The sequence below is a fragment of the Penicillium paradoxum genome (genome assembly GCF_028828445.1).
Source record: "Penicillium paradoxum strain IBT 22861 chromosome Unknown utg000002l_segment0_segment0, whole genome shotgun sequence".
Taxonomy (NCBI): Eukaryota; Fungi; Ascomycota; class Eurotiomycetes; order Eurotiales; family Aspergillaceae; genus Penicillium; species Penicillium paradoxum.
The window spans coordinates 1,807,971-1,823,209 of NW_026643180.1; the positions used below are offsets into that span (position 1 = coordinate 1,807,971).

General features: G+C 49.2%; 7 protein-coding genes across 7 annotated transcripts; 4 read left to right on the forward strand and 3 right to left on the reverse strand.

Moving 5' to 3' along the window:
- Positions 1-27: 27 nt before the first annotated feature.
- N7457_000672 (putative quinate pathway repressor protein QutR) lies at positions 28-2,816 on the forward strand (the record flags this gene model as incomplete). The annotated part of the gene is made up of 2 exons (XM_057171740.1): positions 28-2,493; positions 2,562-2,816. 2 exons carry the CDS (start codon positions 28-30, stop codon positions 2,814-2,816), a joined length of 2,721 nt encoding a protein of 906 aa, XP_057035643.1.
- Positions 2,817-3,580: 764 nt separating this feature from the next.
- On the forward strand, positions 3,581-4,934 carry N7457_000673 (inositol monophosphatase family protein; the record flags this gene model as incomplete). The annotated part of the gene is made up of 6 exons (XM_057171741.1): positions 3,581-3,767; positions 3,835-3,886; positions 3,940-4,028; positions 4,123-4,504; positions 4,641-4,772; positions 4,826-4,934. The coding sequence occupies 6 exons, from the start codon at positions 3,581-3,583 to the stop codon at positions 4,932-4,934; spliced, it is 951 nt and encodes a 316-aa protein (XP_057035644.1).
- A 215-nt stretch (positions 4,935-5,149) lies between these two features.
- N7457_000674 (shikimate dehydrogenase family protein) lies at positions 5,150-6,205 on the reverse strand (the record flags this gene model as incomplete). Its single annotated transcript, XM_057171742.1, has 1 exon — positions 5,150-6,205. One exon carries the CDS (start codon positions 6,203-6,205, stop codon positions 5,150-5,152), a length of 1,056 nt encoding a protein of 351 aa, XP_057035645.1.
- Positions 6,206-7,575: 1,370 nt separating this feature from the next.
- N7457_000675 (sugar porter family MFS transporter) lies at positions 7,576-9,404 on the forward strand (the record flags this gene model as incomplete). The annotated part of the gene is made up of 4 exons (XM_057171743.1): positions 7,576-8,112; positions 8,170-8,574; positions 8,634-8,942; positions 9,024-9,404. 4 exons carry the CDS (start codon positions 7,576-7,578, stop codon positions 9,402-9,404), a joined length of 1,632 nt encoding a protein of 543 aa, XP_057035646.1.
- Positions 9,405-9,694: 290 nt separating this feature from the next.
- N7457_000676 (Gfo/Idh/MocA family protein) lies at positions 9,695-10,804 on the reverse strand (the record flags this gene model as incomplete). Its single annotated transcript, XM_057171744.1, has 1 exon — positions 9,695-10,804. One exon carries the CDS (start codon positions 10,802-10,804, stop codon positions 9,695-9,697), a length of 1,110 nt encoding a protein of 369 aa, XP_057035647.1.
- A 637-nt stretch (positions 10,805-11,441) lies between these two features.
- N7457_000677 (sugar phosphate isomerase/epimerase family protein) lies at positions 11,442-12,527 on the forward strand (the record flags this gene model as incomplete). Its single annotated transcript, XM_057171745.1, has 1 exon — positions 11,442-12,527. The coding sequence occupies one exon, from the start codon at positions 11,442-11,444 to the stop codon at positions 12,525-12,527; it is 1,086 nt and encodes a 361-aa protein (XP_057035648.1).
- Positions 12,528-12,991: 464 nt separating this feature from the next.
- On the reverse strand, positions 12,992-13,749 carry N7457_000678 (FKBP-type peptidyl-prolyl cis-trans isomerase; the record flags this gene model as incomplete). The annotated part of the gene is made up of 6 exons (XM_057171746.1): positions 12,992-13,031; positions 13,086-13,124; positions 13,216-13,236; positions 13,299-13,359; positions 13,474-13,544; positions 13,616-13,749. 6 exons carry the CDS (start codon positions 13,747-13,749, stop codon positions 12,992-12,994), a joined length of 366 nt encoding a protein of 121 aa, XP_057035649.1.
- Between the last annotated feature and the right edge of the window lie 1,490 nt (positions 13,750-15,239).

Below are 15,239 nucleotides of genomic sequence, written 5' to 3' on the forward strand. Positions count from 1 at the left end.
CCCACGCACGGGGACCCTCGATGCGCCATGTCCATGCTAGTACGTCCGCCGAAACGAAAGCTCCACGAGGTTGAGATACTGGGTGATAGACCTCGAAAGTACAGCTCAAGTGCTGTGACCTCTTCCACTGTTCCCCTATCATCCCAGCCTCACTATCGCCAATCAGGTGAACACAGAGAGGGACCAGATGATTCGCACTCGCTGCAATCGTCGCTGCGGGAACCACATTCAAATCGCGGATCACCAGTCTTTTTTGAGCATGGCCATCTTGACACTCCACGTACTTTCAGCCCAAACTCATCTATTGCCTTGATTGGGATCCGCGGCACAGGAAAGTCAAGCCTAGCGGTCATCCTCGCCGCAACATCTGGACGGCGTTTGATAGATGCAGATCGCTACTTCCACCAGCGTGTGGGATGTTCCCGTGCTGTTTTCAAGAAAGAGAATGAAGATTTTGTATATCGGCAACAGGAGACTCGAGTTTTTGAATCAATGCTGGCAGACAACCAGGAGGGATGTGTGATTGCCTGTGGAGCCGGATCGATGGAACGTGACGGTCAAAGGCTTCTTATAGAATTTGCCCAGACCCATCCTGTTATTCACGTCATTCGAGATCCAGAGAGCATCCAGTCGTATCTCAAAGCGTGGGATACACAAAAGGTGCGGCGCTTCTTAGAAATTTCGGGTCCGATATACCGAGGGTGTTCGAACCTCGAATTCTTCAATCTTTCAGAGGCTAGAAGCGATGATGGGACCCAAGAAACCCCTGATCTATCCTCCGCACATAGAGTGGAACCCAGACTACATACTCCAATCCCGTTTCTAACATTGAAACGAGTCCAGCGGGACTTTCTCCGCTTCATTGCCTTTATAACCGGCGACATCGCAGAACTCAACAGTCAGCATGCGTCCTTTCCTCTCTCACTGCTGCCTGTAGAATCTCGAACGTACACATCCGCAGTGTCAGTACCATTCTCTAGGGTCTGTGAGAGAGGCATAGATATTGAGCAGCTGGAATTCACCGCCGATGCCTTTGAACTCGCAATTGATATAACAGATTCTTCTGATCAGTCGGGTCTCGGGTCAAGTCTTGCAGACAGTATAAGTCAAGCGGTGGCAATGATTCGGCGCAATATTATTGTCCCATTGATCTACCATGTGGAAAGCTATACCACCCCTGCAGAATCTCTTTCTTCTGGTCAAACCCCCGTGCGATGTACGGATGAAATGTATCTCAGCCTGGTCCGGCACGGCTTGCGGCTTTCCACTGGGTTTCTCACAGTAGACCTCACCCGCGATGATAATATGATCTCCAAGATCATCTCCGCAAGTGGGAGAATCAGAATCATCGGCCACTTTGAAGCATTCCATGCGTTGTCTGGAGGCTGGGATGGTGATGAGTATATGAAAATTTATGAGCGCGCAAAAAGACTAGGGTGTGATCTAGTCCGGCTGTGTCAACCCGCGGAAACTCCAGAAGACAACCTGGCGGTCCAGCGGTTTCGTCATCGCATTCAAAGCATGCCTACCGCTAGCCTTTCTCTGATCGCCTACAACACCGGACCTCTTGGACGCATGTCTCGCTGCTTCAACCCCATTCTCTCTCCGGTTACACATCCATCCTTAACAGTAGAACTTCCAACTCATCTACGATCATGTATCACCGCCCGCGAGGCACAGCAAGCACTTTATAGCTCATTTGCTTTGGATCCGATGCAGTTCTTTGTTTTCGGTGCCAACACGACGTACAGTATGTCACCTGCTATGCATAACACGGCCTTCAGTATATGTGGGTTGCCGCACAAATACTTCATTCATCAATCTCCTACATTGCGAGGGTTGAACGACCTTGTCGAAAATCAATACTTCGGTGGTTCAAGTGTCAGTCTCCCGTACAAAACCGAGTGTATTCCTCTGCTCCACTCAATGTCTACACACGCGAGAGCCATCGGCGCCGTTAATACCCTCATTCCGATCCGAAACCTTGACGACTTGGATGACACCCGTCTGCAGGAATCATCTATTTTTCTCCAAAAGAGCCGTGCCGGTCCTATCAAGGGTCTTCATGGTGACAACACCGATTGGATTGGAATATGTAATTGCATCCGTCGCGGTCTCTCGCCAGCAAATGCGGTACGCCCGTCATCGACTGGTCTTGTCATCGGATCCGGTGGAATGGCTCGCGCTGCAATCTATTCGATGATCCACCTTGGCGTACAAAACATATTTGTATACAACCGCACCCTTGCCAATGCGGAAAAACTGGCTCACCACTATAACCGCCAAGATCTTCACCCTGAAGAAGCCAGCGGGCCTGGCCGTCCCACAATTCGCATCCTCGTATCATTATCCAACCCCTGGCCTACAGAGTTCAAACAGCCGACGATCGTAGTCTCGGGTATCCCAGCTCACAGCATTGATGGCGAGCCCGCGCCCAATTTCCACGTCCCCACCCAATGGTTGGAGAGCCCGACGGGTGGTGTTGTGGTCGATGTGAGTCTTTAATTCTGCTCGGTTCTTCCTCTAGAAAATGATCTTGTGTTCCTGACCAATCTCTTTAGCTGGCTTACAAACCTCTCAACACCCCTCTCATGAAACAAATACGAGCCTTATCCCATCGTGGCTGGGTAGCACTAGACGGGCTCGATGTTTTGCCAGAGCAAGGTTTCGCTCAATTCGAATTATTTACTGGTCGACGCGCTCCTCGACGTGTCATGCGGAGGATCGTCCTTCAAGAGTACAAAGATGAGGAGGGAATTGATGACCATGAGTCGATACAAGAGCGGTTGCAGCAAATGGATGGAGAGCCGTCATGAATTCTCATCGACTGTTCATAAGCATGACAATAAATCATGCTAGGCTTAATTGATCCACTCAGCGCCACTACTCAAGCTATACAGTGCCATGAGGACTTCATGTTACAGTGAATCCGTCACCGCTTCCCTGCCGTGTTGATACATCTCCCGAGGAAAGGAGGGCAGACGTGTGTAATAAGACCCGCATTTCTCTGGTATGGTCTTAGTCCACACATGTCAACGAATACAAAATGATATTCTACCCCCGATGATCCAGGCTTATTCAATACCAAGACCGAGGTGAGTGGTCGGTGACAGCCCGAAACACGGGCTTGAGATTTACCTACGTAAACATCTCACAGCCTCTTCATGTAAATAGCACGAGAATTCTGCACTTTTATATCATGCCCCGGTACTTTCAAGGTATTATAGGTAACGAATTCTATGGTCTCCATTACTATAGCTGGTAGGATCCTTCATAGTCAACGTGTGGTCTGGAATGAGCCAACGCTGCCATAGATATCAGGATGAAATACCAGATTTATCCATTATGGTGATATGTATACATAAATTTGAAGGGCGGCAAAGAGATTACCCCATTGAGTTGCTCCCGTGGAAGCTCATCGCCCGGTGTGGGGAAGGAACACGGTTACCGGCGGTTATTTGGGCCTCCAACCCCTTCTCACCGAATGACTCAATGAGCTCATACTTCTTTCGTGGACTTTGAGCTCTCTTGACGCATACCTCATCAACTCCCATTAATCCGATTCTCTATCATTCCTACCATGGCCATCGGATCCTTCTCCCAAGATGAGCTGGATGAGATATACGCCTTTGCCATAGACTTGGGCCGCAAAGCAGGCAAACTACTTATGGACCGTGTTGAACAACGTATTTCAGACTCGAAAGGTTGCTCTAATACCTTTGAGGAAAAGGAAAATGCCGTAGATATCGTCACGCAAACTGACGAAGGTAACCTGACCATCACTGCACCCGATGAGGCATATCCTAGCACATTGTCGCTAATGTCACCTGCTAGATGTTGAATTATTCATTCGAAATGCTCTCGAGTCTAAATACCCTTCTCACAAGTAAATTTCCATGCTGTGGCATTGGGTAACAACACTAACAGATCCCGGCCCAGATTCCTCGGCGAAGAAGCATACGCCAAAGGCCAGTCGCGCGACTATCTCATTGAGGAGCAACCAACATGGTGCATCGATCCATTAGACGGTAAATTAGCACTTCTGACACCAAAAATTCTATCTATGCACCAAGCCAATACGGCCTCGCCAATACTCCACTAACAAACCATAATCACTCCCAGGAACGGTTAACTATACACACATATTCCCCATGTTCTGCGTCTCAATCGGTTTCATCGTACAACACAAACCAATAATCGGCGTGATATACGCCCCTTTTACAGACCAGCTCTGGTCCGCCTGCAGCGGCCGTGGCGCTTGGCTAAACGAGACTCGCCGTCTCCCACTCATTCACAACCCGATCCCGCCCATGCCCGCCAATGCACCATCCCAATGTATCTTCGCCTGCGAGTGGGGTAAAGACCGTCGCGATATCTCCGATGGTAATATGCATCGCAAGGTTGAGAGCTTTGTTAACATGGCCGCGGAGGTGGGTAGTCGGAATGGGAGAGGTGCTATGGTGCATGGTATACGCAGTTTGGGCAGTGCGACACTCGATCTCGCGTATGTTGCGATGGGGTCATTTGATATTTGGTGGGAGGGAGGTTGTTGGGAATGGTGAGATTTAATTTTTTTTACTTTTGGCTTATTGCATCCATTCGCCGGGCTTTGGAGTGGCGCTGATGTTAACTTTTCGTAGGGATATCGCCGCTGGCGCCGCTATTCTTTTGGAAGCAGGTGGGCTCATGACTGCTGCTAATCCTCCACAAGATGTGGATACGGCACCAATCGAGGATGTCAGACTCGGCAGCCGGTTGTATCTGGCTATCAGGTGGGTTGATGATCTTTCCGATGTTGGACCTTGCTAACCAAGTCACCTTCTAGACCCGCTGGCCCCTCCGCCACCGAGACAGGCCGTGAAACGCAGGAGCGGACAGTGCGCGAAGTCTGGCGCCGAGTTCGTAATCTGGAATATTCACGGCCCGGAGCTTGAATGTATGCACAGCCTTTCCATACATACTCATCTTATCAAGATGCCATCATCTACACAGTGTCAAATTCTGGACGGTCCAGCTTTGAGGTGTGATATATTTGGAAAGTAACAACGCCATCCATCTATATATAGACAATGCAGCTAGTAGATATTATGCGTTCCATACAATTAAAAAAGAAAGTCAAGACATGATCGTAACAAAACAAGAGAAAAAGTCACAGGCTGGACTTTGTAGACGCTCGATCCGCAATGGTCTTGGCAACGAGATCCTTAACCTGCTGCACGAGCCCAGGAGTACCAATTACATCCTTGCCAGTCCAGAGACGAGCCTGTTCCAGACCCTGCCAAATCAAAGCCTCGGAGCCAAGAATGACCTTCCACCCAGCAGCGGAAGCCAGGTGAGCGATCTCAGTCCATGGTGTAGGGTGGTAGCACATCTCCAGAATAACACCCTGCTGTTCTTCTGCATCCATAGCATTACCCAGGAAAGCCTGGATGATGGCACGTGAGCGCAGTTCCTCTGGGGTCTTTGGTGGATAATTGGGAATACCCGAGACGATGGCAGCAGGTGACTCGAGCTGGGAAGCCTCCGCCGGGTCGGTGATGGGGATGAGAGGGGCTTGAGCATTTGAATCAGGATTGCGAAGGTGATCTTCCTCCAGGATTGCCGCGATCTCGGCAGCATCACGGTTTACGATGTAGATGCGGCTTGAGCCGAGCCAGCGGCGCATGACATAGATCGCAGTGCGGGCAGTGCCACCACCGCCGATGATAAGCGCGGGCCGGCCGCGGAAGCGCGATGGATCCGGTGCGTTCTGCGTGAGTGCTTCTCGGATGCCATCGCAGTCTGTGTTGGTACCGACATACTGGCGCTCGCCGGTCGTTGGGTCGTTGCGTAAGAAGATGGTATTGCAAGCGCCGGCTTGGCGGGCATGCTCGGTGAGATCATCCAAGTACGGCATGATTGCGACCTTGTGAGGCATTGTCACGGATGAACCGACGAATTTGGGGTTGGACTTGATCGATGCCATATATCTCTCGATTGGTGGTGACCGTGTGTAGGGCGGAGGGTAGGTGTCTGATACGCCTGTCACGCTAGATAGGGGTATTTGCGTCCAATTGAGACCGAGCGCATTGTAGACAGTCTGGTGCAATGGTGGGGAGAGTGAGTTTAGAAGAGGGTGGCCATATAGGTAGGCGACGCCATCGCGATTGGATGGGATGGCCATGGGCTCCTCTGGCGGTGTTTGGATGATTTCTGTGACTGACATGATGGGTTGCGTATAACTTTTGTTTGGAAATACAGATCTCAAAGAAGAGAGCTTACAATGTTATAAGATTAAAGCCGGAACCTCGGACGCAAAATACATCGGCGCGTGGAGTCTACGAAAAAGCGATGAGCCGCAGGAGCGGAGAAACATTTTACTCCTGCACCCCCCATCCCAATGCCAATGTGTACGCTGTTCATATGAGTTTCTTGTGTTCAACGTAACGTAATTGTCAATTCCTTATTATTTCTCGGGTTTTTATCTTCAACTGATCATAGACTTGACTACACATCCAAGACTCCTTGTTCTACACCTAAGGCCACCTAAAATATCTGCCGGGCTGAACGCTTTCCCATTACAACCACCGCCCACGGGGAACACTGCTATGGCGTGCATCGAAGTCTAAAAAACACCGAATGAGAGGAAACCCAATGAGATGACGCTGATCACGGCAATGGATGAACAACAAACAATTCCCAATCCTGTTGGGCAAGTTCTCAGCCGATTCTCTTTTTGCATCGACTTGCGAGCTGCCGGGGAAGTGCTTTTCCCCGCCACCCATGCCGTTAAATCAATCATTGGCTGCTCTCTCAATCGCTTGTTCATGGATGCATTCCGTTTCGTCCAATCATATTCAAAGCATCCCGATGTTTAATCCTCTGCACGGGACCTACTGTAGCGCCTAGGGTATCCCCAGAAAAATCGAGTTCATACGCACGCTGTCGCGGGTGACTGAAACCCCGGGGAAGTCTCCACTGCAGATTCATGACTGCTCCACAGCCCAACTAAGCGAGTGAATTTACTTCGCATACGAGGTCTACTAGCAGAGTTTGCGTACTCCTCTGAGTCAGTTTCTTCTTCTCCTGGGGACAAGCCACTTTGGAAGGCCAAGAGACGCTGAAGACAAAGTATCGTGCACATTCCTCGCCCAGAATATCCAGAAAACCTTGGAATATTCGTTCTGCCGCGCCTTGACCTTTCTGCTCTTCTTCATGAAGTTTGGACAGCAGATGGCGCTATACCCTTCTCTGCCTCCACGTCTCCACGATTTGTTCCCCTTTTCTTGACCCCAGCTTCTCTCCTCTTTTTCTCCGGAGAAGTTCGACAGTCCGGGGCCCAAGCCTATTTAGTTCCCGTCTCTCCTCGCTAGTCTGCTCCTAAGAAACGTGGCGTGGGCTTTCCTTTTTATCACTACTTCTTCTCTTTTCTTCCTTGCACTTACATCTATACCTATATTCACACGTGGTGATCGTCCTTCCTCGGACGTATACCTACACCTTACTGCCTCAGCGTCGATCATTGAAGCTCAAGATCATTCAGTAACACGGGGTCCGTCAAGTCTTGTTCATTTGTTATTATATTGAACCGCCACCATGTCTATCCTGAAGGTGGTCGAGGATCGACCAACACCTAGTGTGGTGTACAATTGGAGAATCTATCTTTTGGCAGCGGTAGCATCATGCACATCCTGCATGATTGGCTATGATAGTGCTTTCATCGGCACCACACTCTCGCTGGACTCCTTCAAGAGCGAGTTTCACTTTGGTGACATGTCCGATTCCACCAAGAACCTTATCAGTGCCAACATCGTCTCTTGCTACCAGGCCGGTGCCTTCTTCGGTGCATTCTTCGCGTATCCCATAGGTCACTTTTGGGGTCGAAGAATCGGCTTGTTGGCCGCCGGCTTGATTTTCACACTCGGTGCTGGCATCATGCTCGGAGCCAATGGCGACCGAGGACTTGGTCTTCTTTACGGCGGACGAGTTCTCGCTGGTCTTGGTGTCGGAGCGGGATCTAACATTACCCCAATTTACATTTCCGAATTGGCGCCGCCAGCTATCCGTGGTAGACTGGTGGGTGTATATGAACTGGGTTGGCAAGTTGGCGGTCTTGTGGGATTCTGGATCAATGTGAGTTCTCTGTCTGTATTTCTAATCGTTCTACGGATTCTAATACAATGTCAATAGTTTGGTGTGGACGAAACACTAGCACCTAGCCACAAGCAGTGGCTCATCCCCTTTGCTGTTCAGCTAATTCCGGCTGGTCTGTTGCTCATTGGTGGCTGCTTTCTCCGGGAATCACCTCGTTGGCTCTTTGGATGTGGCCGCCGCGAAGACGCTATCAAGAATCTTTGTTGGATCCGCCAGCTTCCCGAAGATGACATCTACATGATCGAGGAGATCGGTGCCATTGACCAGGCTTTGGATGAGCAGCGCCGTAGCATTGGCATTGGCTTCTGGAAGCCTTTCAAGGCTGCCGGTACTAACAAGAAGGTCATGTGGCGGTTGTTCCTCGGAAGCGCGCTGTTCTTCTGGCAGAATGGATCCGGCATCAATGCCATCAACTACTACAGCCCAACTATTTTCAAATCAGTAGGTCATATCTTATTGCACTGGGTGTGGTGATAGCCTGATGCTAACGATATTTTCAGATTGGCATCAAGGGTAACAACACCAGTCTGTTCACCACTGGAATCTTTGGCGTTGTGAAGACTGTGGTGACCTTTATCTGGCTGCTTTGGTTGATTGACCACGTCGGTCGTCGTAACTTGTTGCTAGTTGGTGCCGCGGGCGGTTCCGTCTGTCTGTGGATTGTCGGTGCGTATATCAAGATTGCTAAGCCAGAAGAGAACAAAAGCGATTCTCTGGGCGGCGGTGGTATCGCAGCCATGTTTTTCTTCTACCTGTGGACCGTCTTCTATACCCCAACCTGGAACGGTACTCCCTGGGTCCTCAATTCGGTACGCATCCTGAAATATTGGAAGATCATCCCAGTCTCCAATTCGTCCAAGGTTGAAAAAAAATACTAACTGTTGCTGCAGGAAATGTTCGATCCCAACATGCGTTCTCTCGCACAAGCATGTGCGGCCGCCTCGAACTGGCTCTGGAACTTTCTCATCTCGCGCTTCACTCCGCAGATGTTCACAGCCATGGGATATGGGGTATACTTCTTCTTCGCGTCGCTAATGATACTCTCCATCATCTTCGTGTACTTCCTCATCCCCGAGACCAAGGGTGTTCCGCTCGAGAGCATGGACCAGTTATTCGACATCAAGCCTGTGTGGCGTGCCCATGAGCAGATGGTTGCCAAACTGCGCTCCGAGGATGAGCGATTCCGACACGATGTCGAGGCCTCGGGTCTTGGCGCTAAGATGGACGTCCAACAGTTTGAAGGTTCGGCGGCTTTGCCAAAATATTCTTGAACCCTGCGGTATTGTTGTATAATATGGTATGATTGCATGGATAGGACGAAATATAGCCTTGTTCTTGGAATGGCTTGGAACTGCGTATGATCCTTGTGTACCAGTGCTGCCTAGTTTATATAAGCCGCGCTGAATGAGTGCAGGCAAGCAATATAAACTAATCAATATACCCCTTTGTATGTCTTTTGATCAGTATCTTGATGCCCCTTTTGGAATATTGTAAAGAGATCAAATAGTATACTCTCTCACACCTCACCGTGTTCAATGAGACCAAATTATTATGTAGCTAGTTATCCGACCTTGGGCAACAAGTCAACCTCAATATCCACAGGCTGGCCGGATCGCATAGCCTTCTGAACAGCCTCACAAACAATCAACGCACGTAAACCTTCCTCACCAGTACAGCTAGGAGCGGCATCGCCGTTGATAACATCAACAAAGTTCGCAAGCTGCAAATCGAACGGCGCCTTGTTATCAGGAAGCGGGATGCGATCAACAGTCAAAGGATGATTCCAACTCTTCTCGAGGCTGGCATCATAGCTCCAACGCATCATATCCGGCACACTCAGCGAGGCATCTGATCCAAATATACGATAAAAGTCCGAGTCACCTCCAGTCACCGACCGAGGGATGAGTGGGTTCTCCCCCGTACCAGTCTCAAAGTTATGCGGAGATGGCGTCGCATCACAGATCAAGAATGTTCCCACTACACCTGAAGCAAAACGCAGTGTCAGAGCGGCACCTTCATCGGCATCGTGAGGTGGACTTGGGCGCTGCGGAAGCGTGTGCTCTGCGGTTACGCGTACAATCGGTCCGAAAAAGTGGTGCATGAGGTCGATGTCGTGGACGAGGTTGATGGGGATGACACCGCCACCGCGCTCATTCGACGCACGCCAGTCTGTTGGTGGGGCGAAGTATGCCTCCGGCTTGTACAAGGTCCATAAGCCATTGACGGCGATGGGCCGACCGAGAGATCCAGCCTCCAGGACGGATTTGGTGGCTCGCACATAGGGATTGAAGCGACGATGGTGGCCGACTAGGAGTTTAAGGTGGGCTCGCTCTGGACCTTGAGCAAATTCTAGTAGGGAGCGACCACTCTCTAGGGTGTCACTCACGGGCTTTTCCAGGAGGACATGGACTCCTCCTGCGAGAAGCTCCTTTGCGACTAGGACGTGCGTGTGATTTGGTGTGCAGACGATTGCTGCATCTGGGCGGCGGGGAGATACAAGTAGCGAAGCCACTGAAGGGTAGTAGTTGGTTTTGAGGCTGGATGCAATTGCTTCTCCGGCTGGCATTGGGTCAACGAGAGCAACTAGCTCTGTTGATGTGTTTGAGATCACGGATTGTGCATGACGAGGGCCAATAAGGCCTGCTCCGACTATAGCAACTTTAACAGACATAATGAGGGTTGGGGATAGGATATGAAGTCTATTCCCTCGTAATCAAGTTAGGTAGCTCAATATCTGGAGGCTTCAGTATAACTTTTAGTCGATATCGCTTCGGTGTCTGGCCTCGATAGCTCGGCGCCGGTATTCCAACCATGCTGCGAGCGGACCCGTACGGAGAATACCATTGCCGGATATTTGCGGTTATTCTCTTCTTCCAGGAAGTCTTGAACGAGGAAGGCATACTCTGCGATGTGGGTACATTAAACTGGAATGGAGATTGATTGAGAGAAAGTGGAACTGGCGGGAAAACGAAAGGGGGAAAGTGCTTACCCGCCCATGTGACCTGGCTCAAGTATGTACTTGCCTTGACACCAAGTCACGAATCAAAGCAGGCCAGGCAGAATGTTCACTCATAGACAAGATATTATGTGTAGGGGATAATGTTTTGTCGCAGCCATTGAGTTAGCTTACTGGGGTTTTGGAAAAAAATTTCGATAAATATGATTGCCCCCATGCAGCATATATGTATCCCCTAAATATATTTCCTCCAAACAACCTTCTTTTTGAGGAAAAGAAAGCCTCGAACATTACCAACCTAACTTTTCTAAAACATCGACATAGAGCAGAAGCTTGTTCAAAACAATCCAAAATGGCCTTCAATCGCCCTGGCATCGCCTCCATGTCCCTAGGCCAGCCCTGGGTGCACGATTTACCCGGCAAGCTGATGCAAGCCGCAGCCCACGGCTTCGAAGGCATCGAACTCTTCTTCGACGATCTAGACTGTTACGCTCAGCGGGTATTTGGTGGAAACCACTATGAAGCCGCACGATCAACACGACAAATGTGCAAACGCTTGGGCATGACCATTATCTGCCTTCAGCCATTCTCATTCTACGAGGGCCTCATCGACCGCACAGAGTCTGACCGGCTCATCAACGAAAAACTTCCCAAATGGTTCACCCTAGCGCGGGCGCTGGGAACAGACATGATCCAAGTTCCATCGAACTTCCTGGGTCCGGATCCTAAGACTGGTGCTGCACGCACCACTGGCGACCGTGCTGTCATCGTTCGTGATCTCCAGCGCCTAGCAGATCTGGGCGCCGGCGCTGGATTTCGTTTTGTCTACGAGGCTCTCTGCTGGGGTGATCATATTAATACCTGGGAAGCCTCGTGGGATGTAGTTCGCGAGGTGAATCGTCCCAACTTCGGTCTCTGTCTTGACTCCTTCAACATTGCTGGTCGTGTATATGCCGATCCCGCTGCCCCTTCAGGTCGTACACCCAACGCCGCAGCAGATCTGACTGCTTCATTACAGCGCTTACGCACTGCAAACATCGACCCAGCTAAGATATTTTATGTTCAACTCGTGGACGGCGAGCGGCTTGCCGCCCCGTTGGACGAGAAACATCCGTTCCACGTTGCTGGACAACCTGCTCGGATGAATTGGTCCCGAAACTCGCGTCTATTCCCCTTCGAAGAGTCCCGTGGGGGCTATCTACCCATTGTCGATATCGCTCGCGTATTCTTCGAAGATATCGGGTTCCGCGGCTGGGTTTCTCTCGAACTGTTCAGCCGAACACTTGGCGACACTGATCCATTTGTTCCTGCCGACCACGCTCGCCGCGGCATGGACTCATATAACAAGATGGCACGTGTTTTACACTGGGATGTTCCTATTGAAAGCACCTCGATACCAATCTTAGCGCCTGAGTCGCCTGTTCAACATCGGTTGTAGGCGGGACCAGCCTTAATATGCTTTTTCTTTGCTCTTTCCCATCTGTAGCATATGTTCCGCCTTGATTGTCATAATTGGCCCGAGTGGTCGAGCAGTTTCCTGGTCTAGCGGTTATGATTTTCCGTTAACAAATGCGATCCGCATATGTTCCGGAAAGGTTCTGGGTTCGATTCCCAGGGAAACTATTTTTTTTTCCTTGTAAAAATTACAAGGACTATCTTTTTTTACATACAAAATGGATATCACGGTAGAACTGTAGATGCTTGGGGCATCCATTCAACAGTTTCACGGCTGATCAAGGTCTATGATCCCACTAAAATGCTTTACATCATGTAACGGACTAAAAGTTGAAAAGTAATCGATGGAGACTATTTGTCAGATGTGATGGCAGAGAGACAGTAGTAAGTTTTAAGAAAGTAGCAGATAATGCCATGCATATTTATCTGCACAACTTGGTCGCTTATCTAGGCGCTCTTGTCGTTGATCTTGAGGAGCTCGACCTCGCTATGAAATGGTCAGTCTCTTGAGATAATCCTTTTTGTGCCCATAGGAACTTACAAGAGCAGAGTGGAGCCTGCAGGAATCTTGCCAGCGGACCTATGTAGAAAGAATTGTTAGAAGCACTTCTAATCAACGGATGTCACGGCAGATATGAAAAATCGGCTAGACGTCTCGTAAGTTCACATACTTATCACCGTAGCCATAATCCCTAGGAAAGAATAATGTTAGCAGTTATTTATTTCATTATTCTCCAATAGGGACTTCACTCACGGGGAAATGGTGAGGGTGGACTTCTCGCCCAGAGTCATCTGCATAACGCCCTCATCCCAACCTAGTCAAGCAGTATCAGCATTACATTTTCAATCATATCTAGGTCATCGAACAAGCAATCCAATCCTGGAAATAGGGGCTCATTGCGAACAGAAGAGAGAAGGGAAAAAATTACCCTTGATGACCTGTCCAACACCGATTTGAACGTTGAAAGGGCCACGGCCGGGGGTTCTGGAGCTGTCGAATCTATTGGCATGAGTTAGTATTGCACATGCCGAGGTAATTACCCAAATTTTATCAAGCGATGACAGTCTTACTGCTTGCCCTGGAAGCCCTTGTTGGCTTTCTTAGCATCGTAGAGCCAGCCCGTGTAGTGGATAGAGACCTTATCACCTGAAGCAGGCGAATCAGAGCCGTTACCACGGGTAATGATCTTTCTCTCGACACCCATATTGAATTTTGTTTTGATAATAGAAAGGTAGGAAAGTACTCGGAGATGAAAGAATGACGTTCGACGAGGGGTCTGATTCGTATTTTTTCTGAAAGTGGGGGAAGCGGGAGCGGCCAATCCGAGCTGGAATGAGCAGTATATACTCGCGGCGTATAGAGATGTCGCTATCAATTAAAATGGCCCTCGCGAGTTTGCTGCCTCACTGTGTCCGGTTCTGGAACGCTCTCGACACCGCTAATTACGGTATTGTAAATTATAGTCCTTAATTCAAAACTTTTCCACAATCGAAGCTATTCTTACCATCTAAATCTTGAGAAGGGAAGAACCTGACAAGATATTTGTACCAAAGAATTCCGAAAAGTCCGCCGATTTGATGCCACGCCCGAAGAAAGGAAAGCACTTTCATGATCAGCTGTCGCCCATCCTCTTTGCCTTGTTTGCCCTTTCTCAAAATTTTTGCCACATCTCCCAGCTTGCCAGGTTGATTGTTTGTCTCTCTCGATACTACTAAGCCTAGTTGGGACGTGGATTTCTGACTGGTTTGCACATTGGGTAGTATAAGATCCCCCATCTGCTTCCTTCTTCTTTCTTTTCCCCATCTTTGGGCCCTTTCTTGTGCTGGAGATCGACATGGCAGCTGACAAACACTGCAACAAGCTGAGCAAGATGCTCATCATGCAGAAGAAGCATAAATCTAGCCGAAAATAAGTATATCCTCCTTCCCGTCCAATATCTTTTGATCTAGCTACTGGGTTTAACTTAATAGGCCGACGAGGACTACTACACGCTACAGAGTGCCTTTTCAGGATCTGATAGCAGGAGCGGGCCGTATCTGGATTCAGGTCTTAGGTAGATTTGTCCCTGTTTGAAAAAGCCGAATATAGATATCATACCGTCTTACTCGAAAAATTCACCAGCTGCGAATTTTACGAATATCAGATTAATGGAGCGGTGGGACTCGTTCTTAAGCTACGCGTCCGGATCGACACTGTCAGACTTATCCCTGCTGCTGGACTCAAGCCCAAGAATCTAAAGGCATACAAGACCTTGTCTGCTGCGGATAGGCTCAGTGATCTTTGAATTTCTACTTTCCAGAATGTAGTTAATAAGACTACTAAGCACACTACTACTAAGAACACTACTACTAAGAACACTACTACTAAGAACACTACTACTAAGCATACTACTAAAACGATGCCTGAAAAGACTACTAGAAAGTCTACTGACTACTACATAAAAGAATGCTGAAGTGCCTAAAAATTATCGCAGGGCCATAACCGCAGCCGACTATCTGAAAAGTTTCATTTGACTTGCCTGATTTCCAGAGTTGGATCTAGGTATTTTGACTAGGCACTTATTGAGGTATCTGTCGTAGTAATTCGGGTATTCTAGTTTTTTTGCCAGCTGAGAACAAGGCATTGTAAGGCAGAAAATCCAATTTTAATCCAAATCGACACCTGAGCGCTATACACTTTCGCACAGGCCCGGGT